This window comes from Prinia subflava, chromosome Z (assembly GCF_021018805.1).
Source record: "Prinia subflava isolate CZ2003 ecotype Zambia chromosome Z, Cam_Psub_1.2, whole genome shotgun sequence".
In the NCBI taxonomy this organism is placed as follows: Eukaryota; Metazoa; Chordata; class Aves; order Passeriformes; family Cisticolidae; genus Prinia; species Prinia subflava.
In genome coordinates, this window is record NC_086283.1 from 36055574 (window position 1) to 36072400 (window position 16827).

A 16827-nucleotide genomic window follows, 5' to 3' on the forward strand; every position below is an offset into this window, starting at 1 on the left:
GCAGGTGGCTGCTTGGGGCTTGGTTACTGGCTGGGATGAAAATATGACAGGGACACAGATAAAGGACATGACTGAAATGAACCCCCATGGGGTGGTTTGCCACAATACTTTTCTCTGTTGGAAAGAAGCAATGGGACATGAAGGAGCAAGTGTGAGGGCCTCTAGATTTTCATCCACTTAAGGCTTTCCTACTGAAACTAAGAAAATCAAGAATACCACCAATTCCACTCAATTTTCTTGTGACGGTAGTATTGAGCTGTGACAAGAGGACCTGCCATTTGCTGCATGACCTCTTGAAGCTGAAGCAGCTCCAAGGTCAGACACCCTAGCCCCAGACTGAGAAAGAGCTCTTCAGACTTGAATGAGGAAGGAACAGCAGCCATGTGGTTTCACTTGCTTTCTTAACTGACTGCCTTCTCCAACCCATACAGCATAGATGTATAGGGAGGTCACTAATGTATCAGTCTGCATCTTGGTTTGATGGGACACACAGCTTCTTTTCTTCTGTCCTGTGTGATCTAAGGCTCTTTAATTCTTAACAAGTTTTCAATTTTAGCTCTTTAAGGGAGTCCTGGGACTTTTTTATCCTTAGAATGCTCTTTTTGATGATTGTCTGCTGAGCCATAGAAAGTGATCATTTTATAAATTCTTTGCTTGGTTTTATGAGAAAAACCTGTCATTATCTGTGTAATTCTTAAGTAATTTTTTCATGCAGTTTTCTTTAAAAGATGCTGTGAAAACAAAAAGGCTGCTGTTTCCTTTGAACTATGGTCTAGAATTGATTGAGAAAAGAGGTTGGGTATGTAAGAAAGATGAGAAGATGAATGTGAATTGTTGGTATAGACAAGAAAATTAATTCACATATAAGTCCTGTTTTCCACGAGTTTTATAATTTCTATTGCTTATATATCTTATTTGCTGTTAAGATAATTAGTACTGGAAACACAATTTTTACTCTAGTATGAAGCTGTTCATTTAATGAACCAGAATTAACAAAAATTTCTAAAATATTGTCTGGTTTACCTTTGTTAGCAAAGCTTGCTGAAGAGTGAGAGAAATCAAGAAGAAATGGTACTTCACTTCCTTCTGGATCTCTCTAGTCAATGTGGTGTCTCATTTCCATGTACTGCAAGTGGGACGTCTTTTGAGTTAACATCTTCTCTTCATACCATTCAGGATGATTCAGCTGTGAATGTGAAATCTCTTTGGGATGATGTGAGATTGCATCTTCGACAATTTTTAGTAAATAGACTGCGAAGTCAAGAAGAAACAAACAGTAATACTTTGCAACAACGCATGGAGTTTAAAACTCAGTGTGTACAGCAGCTTTTGTTTCTTTATCCCAAATCAGAAGTCTTAATGAAGTATCAAAATATGCAGAATAAACTGGTTATTGAACTTCTACAGAACTGTATTTTGTCTAGTTGTGGTGAAACAAATTTTGATAAGGTGGTTAATGGTTACCAAAGTTCCATACCTAAATTGTGCACAATGATAAAAGAGGATTTGTATATACTAAGTGGAATTATTGGTCCGTCTTCGTCATTAAAGTTTGTTAATGAAACTTACTTGGATACCATCACTGAAGAAATGACAGTTCTTCTTGGAACACTTTGTGAGCTGCAGTTCAAAGAAAATGCTCTACTTGTAGTTAAACCAACCAAGATTTCAAAGAAGCATAGAGAAGCAGTTCACGCTGTGGGTTAGTAGCTTTACTTTATGTTCTTTGTAGTTAAATATTATTTTAATTATGCTACTTTTTAATAGATAATTGATTATTTTCTGGGAAGAAAGAGACCCAAAATTTATGTTTTAAACGTATTACTGCAGTTGAATTCTAGACTGTGTCAGAATTGTGGTGCAAAAGTAAGAGCGAGTAACTCATGTAATTTAACAAAACCCTATTATAATCCATTGAATAACACTGTCATGTCATAGTAATTTTTTTCAGCCTGTTTTATTCCAGCTGCTGAAATATGTACTAGAATATGAACTATTTAATCCAGATTTAAGTAAACACATACTCTTCAGTCTTCTACTTTTTCTTTGTCAGACATTTAAAGGAGATTATAGGAAAGACTGTATAATAATGTGTCCATGAAACAGATACTGATTCACACATCAGAGCTGTCCCAAAAGATTACTATGCAGATGCTAATTCTCAATTAAGAAACAAACAAAAAACCCATTTACACTTTCTAGTCTTGTGAAAGTACAGTAAGTTAGAGTTAATACTGCCTGGTCATTTTTTCTTGTTCCAGGAAATGTCAAGCAGGAAAGGAATCTGTTACTGATGTACTATCTTCTGTATTTTCTTTTTGCAGTTTTTAAGTCTGATGTGCTAATTGCCAAAGGGAAGAACCAGTGCTTTGGAAAAAATAATACAGAATAGAAACTTCTATAACATAATTGCACTATTGTGTGCAATTGCTTTTTCAGTGCAGTGTTTTGAGCGTGCCTCTGTGCAGGAGCTGTTTGTTTAAAGCATAGCTTTCTATAAAGTGACTTGCAGACAGAAAATATTAGAAGTTTAGAATCATGTGAAAAATACAGAAACAGAAGATCTTTGAATTGTGCAGCATAGAGAAAGGACGAGTGAGATAATGATTTGTCAGGTCTATACAGAAGAAAATTACACATTCAGAGTTTTAAAGTCAGCATATGAGTTAGGGTAAGTCAACTAAAAATTCCGGTGGAAGAAATGCAAAGATAATTTTTCAACAGGAACTGAAATATGGAGGAATACTGGAATATGTGAAAGACAAGGTAAAAGGCATGCAGACAAATAAGTTGAATGGATGAGAAGTTCAGTATATATACTAGTGGGATGCAGTGTTGGTGGGAAACAATGAAAAGAAGGAGTGTCAGAGTATTGTTGAGATATGAAATAACAAGTAATGTGTTTTTGAATCAGATAATGAGATGTGAGTCAGTGAAAAGATTCACTGACAAAAAAATACCTGTAGCGAATAGAAGTTTGTAACTTAATTTTTCTTTCAGTCTCAAAACAGCTCACAAGGATTGAGAAGTTCAGTAATCTCCATTTTACATCTAAAACATGGAATTTAAAGTGATCACAAATATGTCTCTGTGAAAAATTTTACTTTAACTCTGTGTTACAAGATGGAAAAAACAGTCATTCAGTCTGTTAATACAGTACTTCCTCTGCTTAATTTTTTTAAACAGGATGTGACTTTGCATGTTTTTGTGCCAGTACGTCTCTCAGCACAGATTTCCAGTGCTCATTTCTTTTGTATAGTCAAAAACACAGAAGAAGGTGAAAACAAAGTAAATCTTAGGACTTGCTTGCAACTTTAAAATATTTTCTACAGTGAATAAATACAATCTCTCTATTTTGTAAATATTAGACCAGATTTAATTTTTATTGAAATTTCATTAAATGTCAGATTTCAGATGCAGCAACTGTCTCCTTAGCACCCATAAAATGTGTTTAGAATTGCTGTTTGTTAATGTAATTTAATTCTTAGGATTACTTTCTTCACAGGGGCTGTCACAGTCAAGTCTTCATGTTATTTTACTTTAAGAAGTTAGTATGGGAAGTAGGTATTGATTTGCATACTGGTTTTATACTATTTCTACTAGTTTTCTGCAGAAAACTGCTCTTACAGTTTTCAGGCAGGGAAACCATAAGGCACTAATAGTGAAATCAGAAATCAGAATGCCGAAACAAAATATGAGGTGAGAGTTGTGAACTTTTGAGTGTGACTCCATTTTGGTTGTGGGTAGGGTTTTTTGGGTTATTTTGGTTTTTCTCTTGGTTTTTGTGGGGTTTTGTTTGTTTGTCGTTTTTGGTTTTTGTTTTGTTTTTTGGGTTTGGTTTGGTTTGGTTTTTTTTTTCATTCTCTGGACAGGTCATAGCCTATTATTTGGTATTATTCATCAACTCAAGCAAAATTTATCCTTGTATCATTACTAAATCAGTTATTACTGAGTAACTGATTTGTATATGAGCTCATACGTGAACAGTCTTTTTTGGAAAGGGATTTCTCTCCTATAAATGTAGGAATATACAACATTTGTACCACACTAAGTTATTCAAAGGCTTTCTTTTTCCTTTAGAATTAAAATGTTCACAAGGCATTTCACAGTGAAATAACTATTTGGGAAATATTTTAAGAGATTTCTAACGGTGGACAGATTCTTAATATCAAATGACATTTCCGGCTTGGAACTCATAAATTCTGGTACTTTGTTGTCCTCCCACAAACAAGAGTGGAAATTTATTTTTACATAGGTTAGGTTAAAAGACAGCCTTAATAGATTACCTTGGCAGTGATACCCAGTTTGCCAAGTATCAAAAGAATCTCGTGCATAAACACGGAGGGAAGAACAGAAAGAGAAGGGGCTTTTCTTAACTGAAAGACAGATGTGTTTCTTATTTTTGATGTATGTTGCCTCTGCCCTCTGGGAGCCCTCAAAGCAGCACATTTCAGAATATCAAAATAATTTAATCTAAGGCATTCAGTTGGGACTGTTATCCCAAAGGTGATAGAAGGGTTTGTGTTTGCTTAGTCCATCCTCAGGGTAATGTGGTTTTTAGTTGAGGTTTGTTGTGGGTTTTTTTCATAAGAACTGCTGTAATTGATCCTACTATACAGCATAGGAAAAAAAAGAAAAAACAACAAAAAAAACCCAGAAAATAATAAAACAGTGCCAGAACCTCAGAAAACTTTCTATAGACAATCTATTTCTTTTGGGAAAATAGAGGTATTCTATAACAAGTTTTAACAGAGTTATCTTTAAAATATACGATATATAATAATCTATTTGTGAAGTAAGGAATTAACTACTTTTTTTTTCATTCTGTACTGGAGCAGTTATTTGTGAAGTATTATAAAGAGATTGTTACCATTTATCAGTACCTACAAAGTGTGTGGCTTGACAGAGAAGCTGTCAAAATGGCATGTGAGAAGAGACAGATTTTTGGAACTCAGCATCTTCAGTTGCCAGCTCCAGTGGAGCCAGGTGGTTTTATGTTACAACTTGATGCTCTTACCTGTTAGATCTGCCTGTGCCTTTTACTACCTTTAACAGTGCAGGATTCAGCCAATACTATTTGGGCAGTTATTGTAGGAGGTTTTTATATAACATGAATTATAATTTTCTTGTACTCTCAGAAAATAATCAATGTTTCCAGCTTACTAGAATAATATGCAAGGAATGTTTCTCAACCCACTCCCTCAAGATTTTTTGGTTATTAATGGGATTTTGTTGTTTCAGACTTTCTATCATATTAATAATTTACATCTTTCAAAAGTTTGTGTAATGTGGTATTTAAAAGTATACAAAAAATATCTGTTGACAATACTTAGCCTGGAAAGAATCACAGCTGATTTTCAGGTTATCTCTTATGATTTTTTGCTTTGATTTCCAATGTGGTAATTCTCAGAAATTACTTGCTGTAAGTCTGTGTATTGTAGTTTTACCTTCTGAATCTTTTTTGTTTCTTTGTTTGCAAAAATGTTAAGCTAGTTTAATCAGGCATGACTAACCTATAATAACTGGTCATCTGTTAGATGAAGAAACAACTACTCTTGCAGGTGATCAGACATCTGCTGAAGAAACTTAAACATTGTGGAATTATGAACAATTTATGTATTAGTGGAAGGTTTTCTTTGGCTTTATTTATATAGTTTTTGTATATAAACAGAGTATAAATACTTACATAGACTAATTAATTTTTTAATTTCCTGTGGTTAAGATGAAACAGAGATTAGAGTTTCATTTTGTCTAATATATTCAGATTGATTTGCTTAATAATTTTAAATGTCATGATCCTTCCAGAGACCCTAAACATTTAAAATTCTAACTGAACTCTAATTTTAAAATTGGAGGCAATAGATATTGTGTTCTTAAATATCAGTAGTTCATTATTTTTAAGAAAAATATTATTGCAAAGTGGAGGTAAGCTAAAGTGATGCACTAAGCACTTTTTTAGCTAGAAAATAATTAAAATACCTTCAGAGATATATTTTAATGTTAATGTATTACACTTTCACCCCAGTATATATCTGTTAAGTTAGAGGACCAGCAGGCTTCCTTTCTCTTTTCTTTCACCAGAATATAATTAACGTCCATTCTATTATAGAGATATATTCAAATGCAAATTATGATTTAAATTATTACATTTTAAATCTATCATCTTTAAATGTTCATGAGTTCCTACAGATTATATTGTGTTTGTGAAACACCTAAAATGAATATGGCATACAGCTAATCTTGAATAGAAGGACTCAGTACCACAGGAGCTGCATTTGTGCAGTGGAGTTCAGAACAAGAAAATAATCAGGCTATTGAATAACTTGTTGAAGAGAAGACAACTTTAGGATGTTAAGTTAAAATACTTGATAAGAAAAATCTATTTTGAGCTCACTTATACTTACATATTCCCAGGAATTTGCTGAAGAGCTAACTTGAGATATGAATTTTGTGTTTTGCACATTTAACTTAAATTTGATTTCTCTACTATGTTGTGCATATAGTTTTATTCCCCCTAGTTTATAATTTCTTCTTTTTGAAATTAAGAGCTTTCATTTCAGACTTGCTTTTATCCTTCTGTATAATTTACTTCGCTTGGTTTGCGATCTCAATAGCCACTGTTATGGCCTACAACAAATCTTCTGATTTTTGTCTTTTCTATCAAATGTATACATAAAATAGTATTAATACTTTCTGGTTTAGTGACTGCATGATTGAAAATACCCCAACTATTCACATCTGGGAATAATTTCAGCTCAATAACTGTAGTGTAATTCATCTCCCATTTATATCTGGAAATTAAAGAGGTCCAAACTTAGATTAATGTAATTAGTATTTATATCTTTGAACTTTTTTGATATTTTTGTACAGATAACAATTTGTTGCAGATAATTTGCAATATTTGTGCTGTAGTTACAATTGGTTTTCCATCATGTTTTCTTGCCCATAGTCTGCCCTCTGTTATTTTACAACTATGAGGGTGAACAGGGAAAGTGCTTTAGTCACTTCACTTGCTACTGTTCAGTCCTGAAAGTCCTGATGCGTCTTTGTTAAGTGCTGGGAAACCATGTAATACAAAGTAGTCCATGGGGATTACAGATAATCATATCCAGTATGACATCTTGCTTCTGCAGATCAAATTCATTCTATTGTCCAAATCCTTGAATTGGTACAAGCAAACTTTCAGTTAAATATGTAATGTGTTCCTAAGGGCCAAATCTTTAGAATTACAAAGTTTTAGAATTAAGGTTATTTGGCAGTTATTTGAAGTTGGCTTTTTTATAAATTTAAACTTCAGGGTATATGAAGACCCACATAATTACTGTAGTGACCTTTAGACATTATAAAGACAAAAATAAGGAAGTTATAATAAAAACTGGAAACTTCATCCTCCTTGAGGTACTAGAGAGGACTCTTCTCCCTGGAGCCTTCTCTTCACACTGAACAATCTCAGCTCTCTCAGCCTGTCTTCAGATATGGTGAGATATGGCACAATCTTCCCCATACCTTACACAGGTGGGGTAAAAAAAAAATGGTTTCTATCCATTAAAGATTGAGAAGTAACAGGTATCAAATAAAACCATAGCATTTCTCTCTTATGCATACACAGCTATCACAGAATACATGATGACAACAGCAAAAATATTACTGCTTAGAGATTGAGTGAAAATGCGATACAATCATTACTTGTTTTGCTTTCTATATACAAGAGATTTTTTTTCATAATTTTTTATTATGAACCAGTCAGCATTGAGATATTCAATAGGTTTTTCACCTATTTAAAATAATGGAACAAATAGTGTTGGTGGGAATTTAAAATACAAAGTTGAAATTGGCAACCAGTAGACATACAGGTATGATACAGATTTCTGCAGGGTTCTGTCTTCCTTGGGAAGCCTATAGAATTTTGACAGGCATAACAAGATCCCAGGGGAAACAAAAATATCCTTAAATTTAATATAGGAAATAATGTGTTTTATAGCTTCTTTGTCACATATTACTCAGTCCTTATCCTTGCGAGTATTGTGTTTGATTTCTTCTGCACAACTATATTAAATGAAAATATGAGTAGTACTGAGGAGAAAATAAAACCATCTGTTTGAACATGCAGAGCTGAAGTTTTAATAAAATGGAAGTACACTCTTAAAGGCCATATGAACATAATATCCCTAGGACCACAAATGTGTTTCTATTGCTAGAATGACATTTTCTTAAAGATTACAAAAGCATTAAGCTTGTTACTTTTTAAGTGTATAGTAGAGTGAAAGATAGCAGTATCTAAGTTACTGAAATGTCAGGTGAACTGACATAATTGCAAAGTGGATAGTGGGCCTGAAGACCTTCCATCTTTTTCGAGCAGTTACTTGAAATTGCTTATTAAGCCTAAATTATGAAGAAAATCTCCTTACTTACTTTTTGTCATCTTTAAAATATGCCTATTCCAGAATTTTATTGTCTTGTTATTTACTTACTAAACTTTGGTTTTCAAGTTATTTAAATATTTTTAAGCATGAAATTCTTGATGATATTTTGGTTTATATTTTTTAAGGCTATTGCGTCCTAATTAAGCTCTTCCACTTCATCTTTTTAAACAGGAATTCAAATCTATTTTCAGAATTCTGCAGAGATTGAAAGGCACATGGTTTCATTCTTGGTAGTTTTTGGATTTTTTTTCCAAGTGTTTTCACAATTAGTGAGCACCAGCTAATTACCTTCCTTTGTCTTTTCACAGCATACATGCATTTTCTTCCTCAGCATGAAGAGAACATTTAATTCACTTTGCTGTCTAGTCACTGTATTCTCCTCCCAAGTGTAAAAGATTAAAACTCCTTTACTCTATAGTCAGATATTTTGCAAATGTTCAGAAATCAATCCAACATTTATATACTGTAGTTTTCTCTTTAATAATAAAAAGTGACAAAATCTGAGGGACAATTATGATGAAAGTCTCTCATTTACTTCAGAATATGGTCTGGCATTAAGAAGACTGTGTAGGATTATGGCAGATAAGAGAACACTTAAAAAAAAGTCTTTAAAATACAGTCCTGAAAAATTGATTCAAAGGCAGTTGTTACAGGAGTCTTTTCAATTTGTGCATCTACCATCATTAATCACAAGTTAACAATATGGTCTTGACTGATTTTTGTCAAGATAGAGAACCTCTTCTGTTGTAAAAATGGTACAGGAGAAAGTCAAAATTATTTTAGTCACAATAGTTTGTTTTGAAGAATAATATAGGTGGTTAAATTAGGGGGGAGTGTCATGCCCACATGATGGTTGTAACATGCTAAATTAAAATATTAACGTCGTTTTAACTGAGTCTTAGTCTTACAATTTTTAAAACACCCTCTACTGTCAATGAAGGGGCCACTGTGTCTACTGAATTTTTGAAAAACAAAGCTTTCAGTCATTTTATAGTACTTTTCACTACATTTACTGGACAGAGCAAGGCAATGGATATTCCAGTCTATCTGACCTTGAGAGAATGAGCGTGGTTAAAACCCAGTCCAATTTCTTAATTAGAAATCTAGCACATAGTGGACTGTCTGAAATTAGATCAGTTACTGGTCTCAGATTTTCCAGAAGAGTTTACTTTGCCTCAGTAAATTCACACATTGATCATCCTCTGGCTAAGAACCAGATCTTTGTACTTTAGCACAAAGGACAGTGTACTGATTTTCTGTTCACATGCTGGGAAATTCCAACAGTTTCTGTAACATGGAAGCTACGTGTTCGGTTATGCACCATACTATCAACTCATGCATAAAGAAGTATTTTAATTCTTTAATCTCAGCTCAGTGAATGGGAACTTGTGTCTTTACTGACATTAATTAATCCTTCTTTTGTATATTAGTCTTTCTACAAAATGTTTGTTTAAAAATGATAAATTTTGAAAAATTTCTCTAGAAGTTTTTAAATGGCAATGTCTGTCCTCTTTTCGGTCTGCTTAGGTTTATTTTTGATGTTTATATTCCTTGGAAAAGTAATTGTGAGGACTTTGTGATGACTTCACTTAACTAGAGAACTGAAATACAAAGGCACAGAAAGCAAAAATAAGAGTATTGGCTCCAGCTGTATTTTTTAATCTTTTTTGAAGAAATTAGAACTGTCTCTGTTGTATCTTGGAGTAAGAGAAGCAGAAGTGACACAGGCATTTAAATCTATTTTTTAAGGAAATACATAGTAGTATCATGCATTTAGTATCATGCATATTCCTTCTTAAAGAAAGGAATGATCAACATGTGATAGAAATTACTGATTGGTTGTAGGTTCCTAATAACCTAATTTGAGTAGAGTAGTTCCAGTGTAATGAACCAATCTGTGAGAGACCCAGCCTCTATGAATTTAGATGCAGAAGCATCATTAGCAGACATTTTTACATTTGCAGGCATTAAAGAAATGTTGATTACTGTGTTTTCAAGTACACATAGAATTGTCTTTTATCAGCCAAGTGCTATAAAATGGTTTGCAACTCCTATCAAAGTTAGAATTCATGATAAGATTTGACAGACCTGGCAGTCCTTAGTTTCTCTTTCAGCGAAGACTGAGGAAGATCAACTTTTAGAGTTCTTCAAGGACTCCAGTTTCAGTGTAGCTGCTATTTTCAGTTATTTTCAGCAGGCCTTCTTAGTTTTTATGCTCTCTTAAAACATTCTGCTTTGGTGTTTTCTGTGTGTGAGTGTGAAGACTTCAGAGAATGTGATAACTCTGTCAGCCCACAGAGCAGGCAAGAAAAATCAAAAAATGTGTGTGGAATCAGTTTATGTCATTGGCAAGGCCAAAATATTGTTTCAGATTTCTGAGAAATATTATTAAGAGCATAATGTTGCTGTAGGATAGTTCTAGCAGTTTTTGAAAATAACTTTTTGGTAATAGTTACTACTTCAGAAGAAATTATTAATTGTAGAGTAGCACTTCAAACTCCACTCCTGACTGCTAGAAGCAACTGCAACTATTGTCATTCTAAAAGTTTTAAAGTCATTTTAGTTGAAAGGATGATTAAAAAATGTCTGCTATTTTAGTATTTTGATAATTATCAGAAAGTTATTGGATGTCAGATGCTAAATTCCTTAAATGGAGCAGTCAGTTACTTCTAATTCAGAAACTAAATAATTAATTTACATTTGAATTGTTTAAAGTGTCACTGTCTACCAGGAATTGAAGTGTATGATAGGAATGTCTTATAATTTATTAGAGGCCATGTATGCTCTTGAGAATTAAGGAAGAGGTTGAGTATCTGGTTTCAGAGCAAACTGAGATAGGTATCTGTGTATAAAGTAACTTTCTTGAACATGATTAAAAGACACTTCATCTTCAGAGTGCTTCAAGAATTCTCTGTAGTTTGTTCCTGAGGTTTGTAAAGGAGCAGTACACTGTCAAGGAGTAGGATTTGTGAGATCATTTGTTTAAGATGACAACATAAATTTCAAGTCAGAGTGTGGTTCGATGTTCTTGTTCTGCATCTTGTGTTTCCAGCACTGGTCTATCATTTCGTTCATCAGTTGGTCAGTAAACATGATTTACAATTAAGGATTTCCTATTGGTGGACCTACACATGCTATGTTGGCAAAGGACTTTAGGATTTGCTAGCTAACATCTAGCAACCTTACATGGAATCAGCCTTCACTATGAGGTCAAAATTGATCTCATTTTACTAGGAAGACATTATGGAGCAGATTTTAATAAATTTTAATCTATAAAGTAATTAAATAATTTTAATTAATTAATTAAAATTTTAATCAGTTTCATGTGTAGTGAATATTTTTTTTAAAAATAGTGTAGTTTTCACTGAAGTTGTTTAGTAGCTGGTAGTGACATCTCTGTGATAGATGCACTCAATTAAATATATGCAAATTTATGCATGCTTATCATGTTTATACATAAGTTGAAATCCTTTACTTGACTGCATTTTTTTGCTACATGCACAGTATGGATGTATAATATAAGCATTTATGAAAGTCACACAGTAATGGAGATGTCTAATAAGAAAATGTTTACCATTTTTAGATCTGTGACCTTTTTTTTTTTTAAAGGGATAAAAATTGCCAATGTGTAGTTTTTTTGTGAAGGCTGCTTTACCAGATTGTCCTGGAACACCTGGGTCTCACTGCACCTAACAGGGAGCTGCAAAGCAAGACAAGTGTTTAAAAAACCTTAACTGCTCAGATAACAGTTTACATCACTAATAGTTCTTTCTAGGTCCATCAGTTTCAATCAGCAGAGACCACATGTGATCAGTATATCTGATAAACTTGTCAATGCCTTTTTAAAGCAGGATTCCCCAATCTATTCTATTCAACTCCACTCTCTCCTTTCCTTTTTCACCACTTCAAGTAGAATCTTGATAAGACACAGATACAAGCAGCTGTCTGTAGCTAGCTCAGGCTACAACTAATTTGTGCAGAAAAAAATTAAATCAGGAGGTAAATTATTTCATGATTGCTCATTCCCAACAGAGTTGGGCATCATTCTGAAGAAAATATCAAATAATTGGTTTCAGACCATGTCAGACACATGCAATTCCCTTCTCTAATGGCTATGTGAGGTAAGACTAGGCCTCAGGGGTCACCAAAGAACTGAAAATAACTTAGTGCCAGGCACAGCAATAGAGAGACAGAGCACATAGGAAATGAAGTGGCAATAAATGCAATCTATAGGGGAAATATGCTTCACTTGGAATTTAATGTATTGGCTTAGAATCTGGCATTAAGCCATGCAACAATTGTTTACATTTCTGTCAGCATCTGCATCTGTTCTGCTTTGTAAATGGCACTTATCTTTGAGTGAGTAAATGGTGGAATCAATAACAACTGTTAAGGGATTTCCTTTTTTTTTTTCATATTCCATAAAAAATTCATGCTACAAACAATATAGCCTTAGATTAATAAGAAACAGACATTAACAGGGTCAAAGGGATTTGTTTAGGAACATTTTATAGGTTCTTGGGTTTGCAGTAATTGTATCCATGTGACTTGAATGTATCTTGTAACATATACAAATTAAACTGTTAAAAAATTGCTAGCTTGCAGTAATGAAGATGATTTTTTATAATTATCATAAGTACTGTGTATAGAAAACTGCTGGCACTGTTTGTAATAATTTAGTTCTGTGTAATACCGTGTATTACATCTGCTATGCAGCAATACTAAGTTGCTTTTTACAGTGTAAGCAAATTAGTGATTATACCCAGCAATACCAATTATTTAAACCTAGCAGTTGCATTAAAAATTGTATACCAACACTCAGTTTGAGAAAACTGTGAGCAGATGTCCATAAAAAGGCAATATATCTTTACTAAATGCAAATTAAAGAATAATACAACTTATATACAAGCTCTGTTTAGGAGATAGTGTACAGCTGAATGCTGTCATAAATGCAAGATTGTTATAATAGTTATAGCATCACTTAAAAGTTAATATCACTGAGACCTGAGAAACACGTTGTTGTTAATGGAATTTATGTATATAACTCCCTGTGCATAGCTTAAAAAATTTACCTCCTGGAATACCCCAATACACAGTGACTGTCAGCAGCTGAGTTTGTTTTGCTTTACTAGGCTATTTCTTTTTGGATTTAGCAAAAAGGTAATTCTATTTGTTATGTAGGCAAGTTGTAGTTAGATTGTAAGTTTAATATTGCACTTCTTATTTTTTTACTTTCTTCCTTATATAGCTCTATTGAATAAAATCCCTGACATTGCCTACTTGTGTCCATAGTAGAACAATATTGTAGATCTGTCTAACATGAAATCAAGGCTTAGAAGTGGGGACAGATGAATAATATTTAATGTATTGTGTATTGGGAAGGTATTTTTTACTGTAATTGTTTAAGAGGGTTTTGGACCCTTGGTTCCTGATGAGGGAGAAATCCCCACTGTAATCACTGAAGAAAACAGTCATCAGGTTGCTTTCCAAGGATTCCATCATGAATCTCAGAAGCAGTTTAGCAATGTGGCTCTGTAGAATGAATAGTAAAGACTAATTAATCTGAGAGCAACACTGTCATAATGTAGTTATTTTTTAACATTTAGAGCCATCTCATCTCTGATGCAGGTATTTCTGTGCCACACTCTACTCTGTCACATGTCTGGATGAATTGAAATTATCAGAATTAGGCACTCAGTTTTTGAGATGATGTGAATTCAAAATTCTTTAAAATATTTGAGATGCCACTCTCATTAAAAAAATAGAAAGAGAAAATAATAACAAAAGTTGCATTTGGCTTATGGGATTCATTCATACATGTTTTCTTATGCCTTTTGAGATTTTAAGTGTCTCAAGGCTATAACCAAGGGAGTTGGAACATTTTTTTAGTGGTTTAAAGAGCTACAGCTTTGAGGAAAGTATCACTTTTGAAACTTACTATAAAATCACAAGTTAGCAGATATACACAGGTCATCTAGATCTAGCTCAGCCTTATTTCTCATATGTCTTCCTTTTCAGAGATGAGGAAAAACCTTTAAAAGTGCTAAGATAAAGGCAGATACATTGTTACTGAATTTAAGTACTTAGGAGAAGGTCAGGTACAATAATCAAGTGCTTTATAGAATGCCTTTCACTTTATGTTTGAGAAATGCTTTAATTATTAGCTGTCTTAGAATTCATATGGGCACCTCTCAACTTCATCACTGGTGAAGTGAAATTCTATGGTACCATCTGTCCAGCTACATCCAGCCAAATGGTTGCCAGTAAAATGGACAGCTTTATTCTTCGACAAGGGTGGCATGTCCTTCAGATCTTAGCAAAATTTCTTCCGCTTCAATACAATGTGCTAAAATAAAAGACCAAACCTGAAAATAGTACCTCTAGTTCCTCCAGTGTTATATAACTGCATCAGCTGCCTTGGTACCAGCACAAATTGATAGACATCCAGTATTAGTTTTACTTGGGCCTTCTTTTTCTATAAGAAAAGCTCTCTAAGAATAACCTCATTTGGGTTGACAGACTTCTGGTGCCTGTTTTTTCTATGGCTGGGATAGTAAATCAGCATGCCTGAAGAAATTAAATATCTTTTAGGTCCTCTCTGCCTCTGTGTGGTAGGAACTCAAGAGTGCAGATGATCTAAATGTAGAAAGGTTTTAGTAGTTAGCATGAAAGTTTTGAGCTTATTCCTTTGCTTCATTCCAGTTTTGTGTAATGAACTATCAAGATATATTTACTTGCTACACATAAATGAATTGCAGGTTCAAGTTAATTCAAGTAGTATTTTTGTCTCCCTCCTATTCCTCAGAAAGAACTGCAATCTAGATAGCAGAAACCTCAAGCACTCTCTCTTTTTTCCTCTTAGCAAAATAGTTATACTGTCTTCCATTAAGCAGAAAGAAAGCTTCCTAGTTTTTCTGAAGTATTTGTCAGAAAACTCAAGTTCCTTAAGGCTATGCAACAAAGCCCTCTGTGCACTAGTGAGCCTGAAGGCCCTGACCAGCCTTTTCAGGGACCTACACCACAGCCTTCCCAGGAGATCTATTTCAGCTGCACCTGGGTCCTCAGTCCCTGCTTGAACTACATCACAGGTGTCCTGATGTTCATCTTCTCCAGAGCTGCGGACCCCATTGATTCAATTTTCCTGCCTTGAGCTTGAAACTGCCTTATCACCATGGTTCCACTGAGTGGTCGCTGAACTGTGCCTGACTTATGGTTACCTCCACCAGACCAGATCCAGATTCAAATGGGTGAATTAGCTTCCTGACTCAACCTCAGATTTGTGTCGTCACCATGAACTTGGCTGATGATCTTGACTCTTGGTTGAAACCTATCATCTCAGGGTCTGCCTTGTTTAGGATTTTCAGGATGGGGCCCTGGCTAGCAAGGAGCCTGTCCCACTGGCTGTATTATAATGCTATACTCCCTGTTCCTCGAGTAGCAGCCAGACTTCAGTGGTCCCTGACACTGTACTTGGTTTGAATATTTTCTGTTGTAGCCAATGATAGCTTATTTTCATGACTTAGGATATTTCTGCTAGCAAGTTTGGCCTCCAGAGCAGTTTAGAAATCATCAGCATAGGCTGCTTGTACAGCAGTATTAGTGTGATTCTTGTTTTGCAGAGACAGAAGCCTGGAGCTATGTTTAGGAGATCAGAACCTTACTTCTCTGTGTTTGTTCATTCTTGATCTCAGATTTTTTCGAGCAATAATAGCAAAATCACCTATTTGGCACATTGACAAAAGCTATAGAATGCACTTTACCTCTTCATAGCCTCTGTACCAGCCTTTCTGTCCCTTTTCAGAAATTCTTCTGTCTAGGTGTTGCTTTAGCAGGAAACCAACGTGTCCTGTTGTTAGGAGGTTCTATGGAGGTCCCACTGATGTTTGTCTGTATCCAAAGATCCTAATGCAGTTATTTCCTTGTACAAGGACTACATGAATTAAAGTCAGCCATGCAGAAGAAATGAGATTTAGAAGAACAATGGTAGTAAATTGCTGTTGGTTCAGGAAGGAAGTTGGTTTGTATCATGTAACTTTGTCCATTTCCTTACTATCTTGCAGATAGACTGCAATACCATTGCTTTACTGATTTGTGGCTGTCTGAGATTGCCTTCATGGGTTTTCAGCCACCCTGTGTATGGTTGTCTTGTGGATTGGATAGGATGCTAATAACAATTTCAGACCATTTTCACCATGGAGGGGTGCTTCACTTGTTGTACAGTGTCACCTGGGTGAAAGAGTTATGTTTGTTTTCTGACCTAGCACTCTAATTCATGGTCCATTCAGTAACATTTTCAGAGTAAACATACTCCACTCTGTGATTATGGCCAGTTTTCCTCCAAGCAGGTTGGTGTCACTGAGGTTTGGTTGAACATATATCACAGTCCTCATGCCTATTTCACATG

At 34.4% G+C, this 16827-nt stretch overlaps 1 protein-coding gene across 2 annotated transcripts in view; it reads left to right on the plus strand.

Annotated features, from left to right (window-relative positions):
• The window catches only part of KIAA0825 (KIAA0825 ortholog), a 245789-nt gene that overhangs the window by 51277 nt on the left and 177685 nt on the right, over window positions 1-16827 (plus strand). For both annotated transcript variants that reach the window (XM_063421904.1, XM_063421905.1), the window contains exon 4: window positions 1033-1702. In XM_063421904.1, the coding sequence (XP_063277974.1) occupies window positions 1033-1702 (670 nt within the window). The remainder of the gene's footprint in view (window positions 1-1032; window positions 1703-16827) is intronic.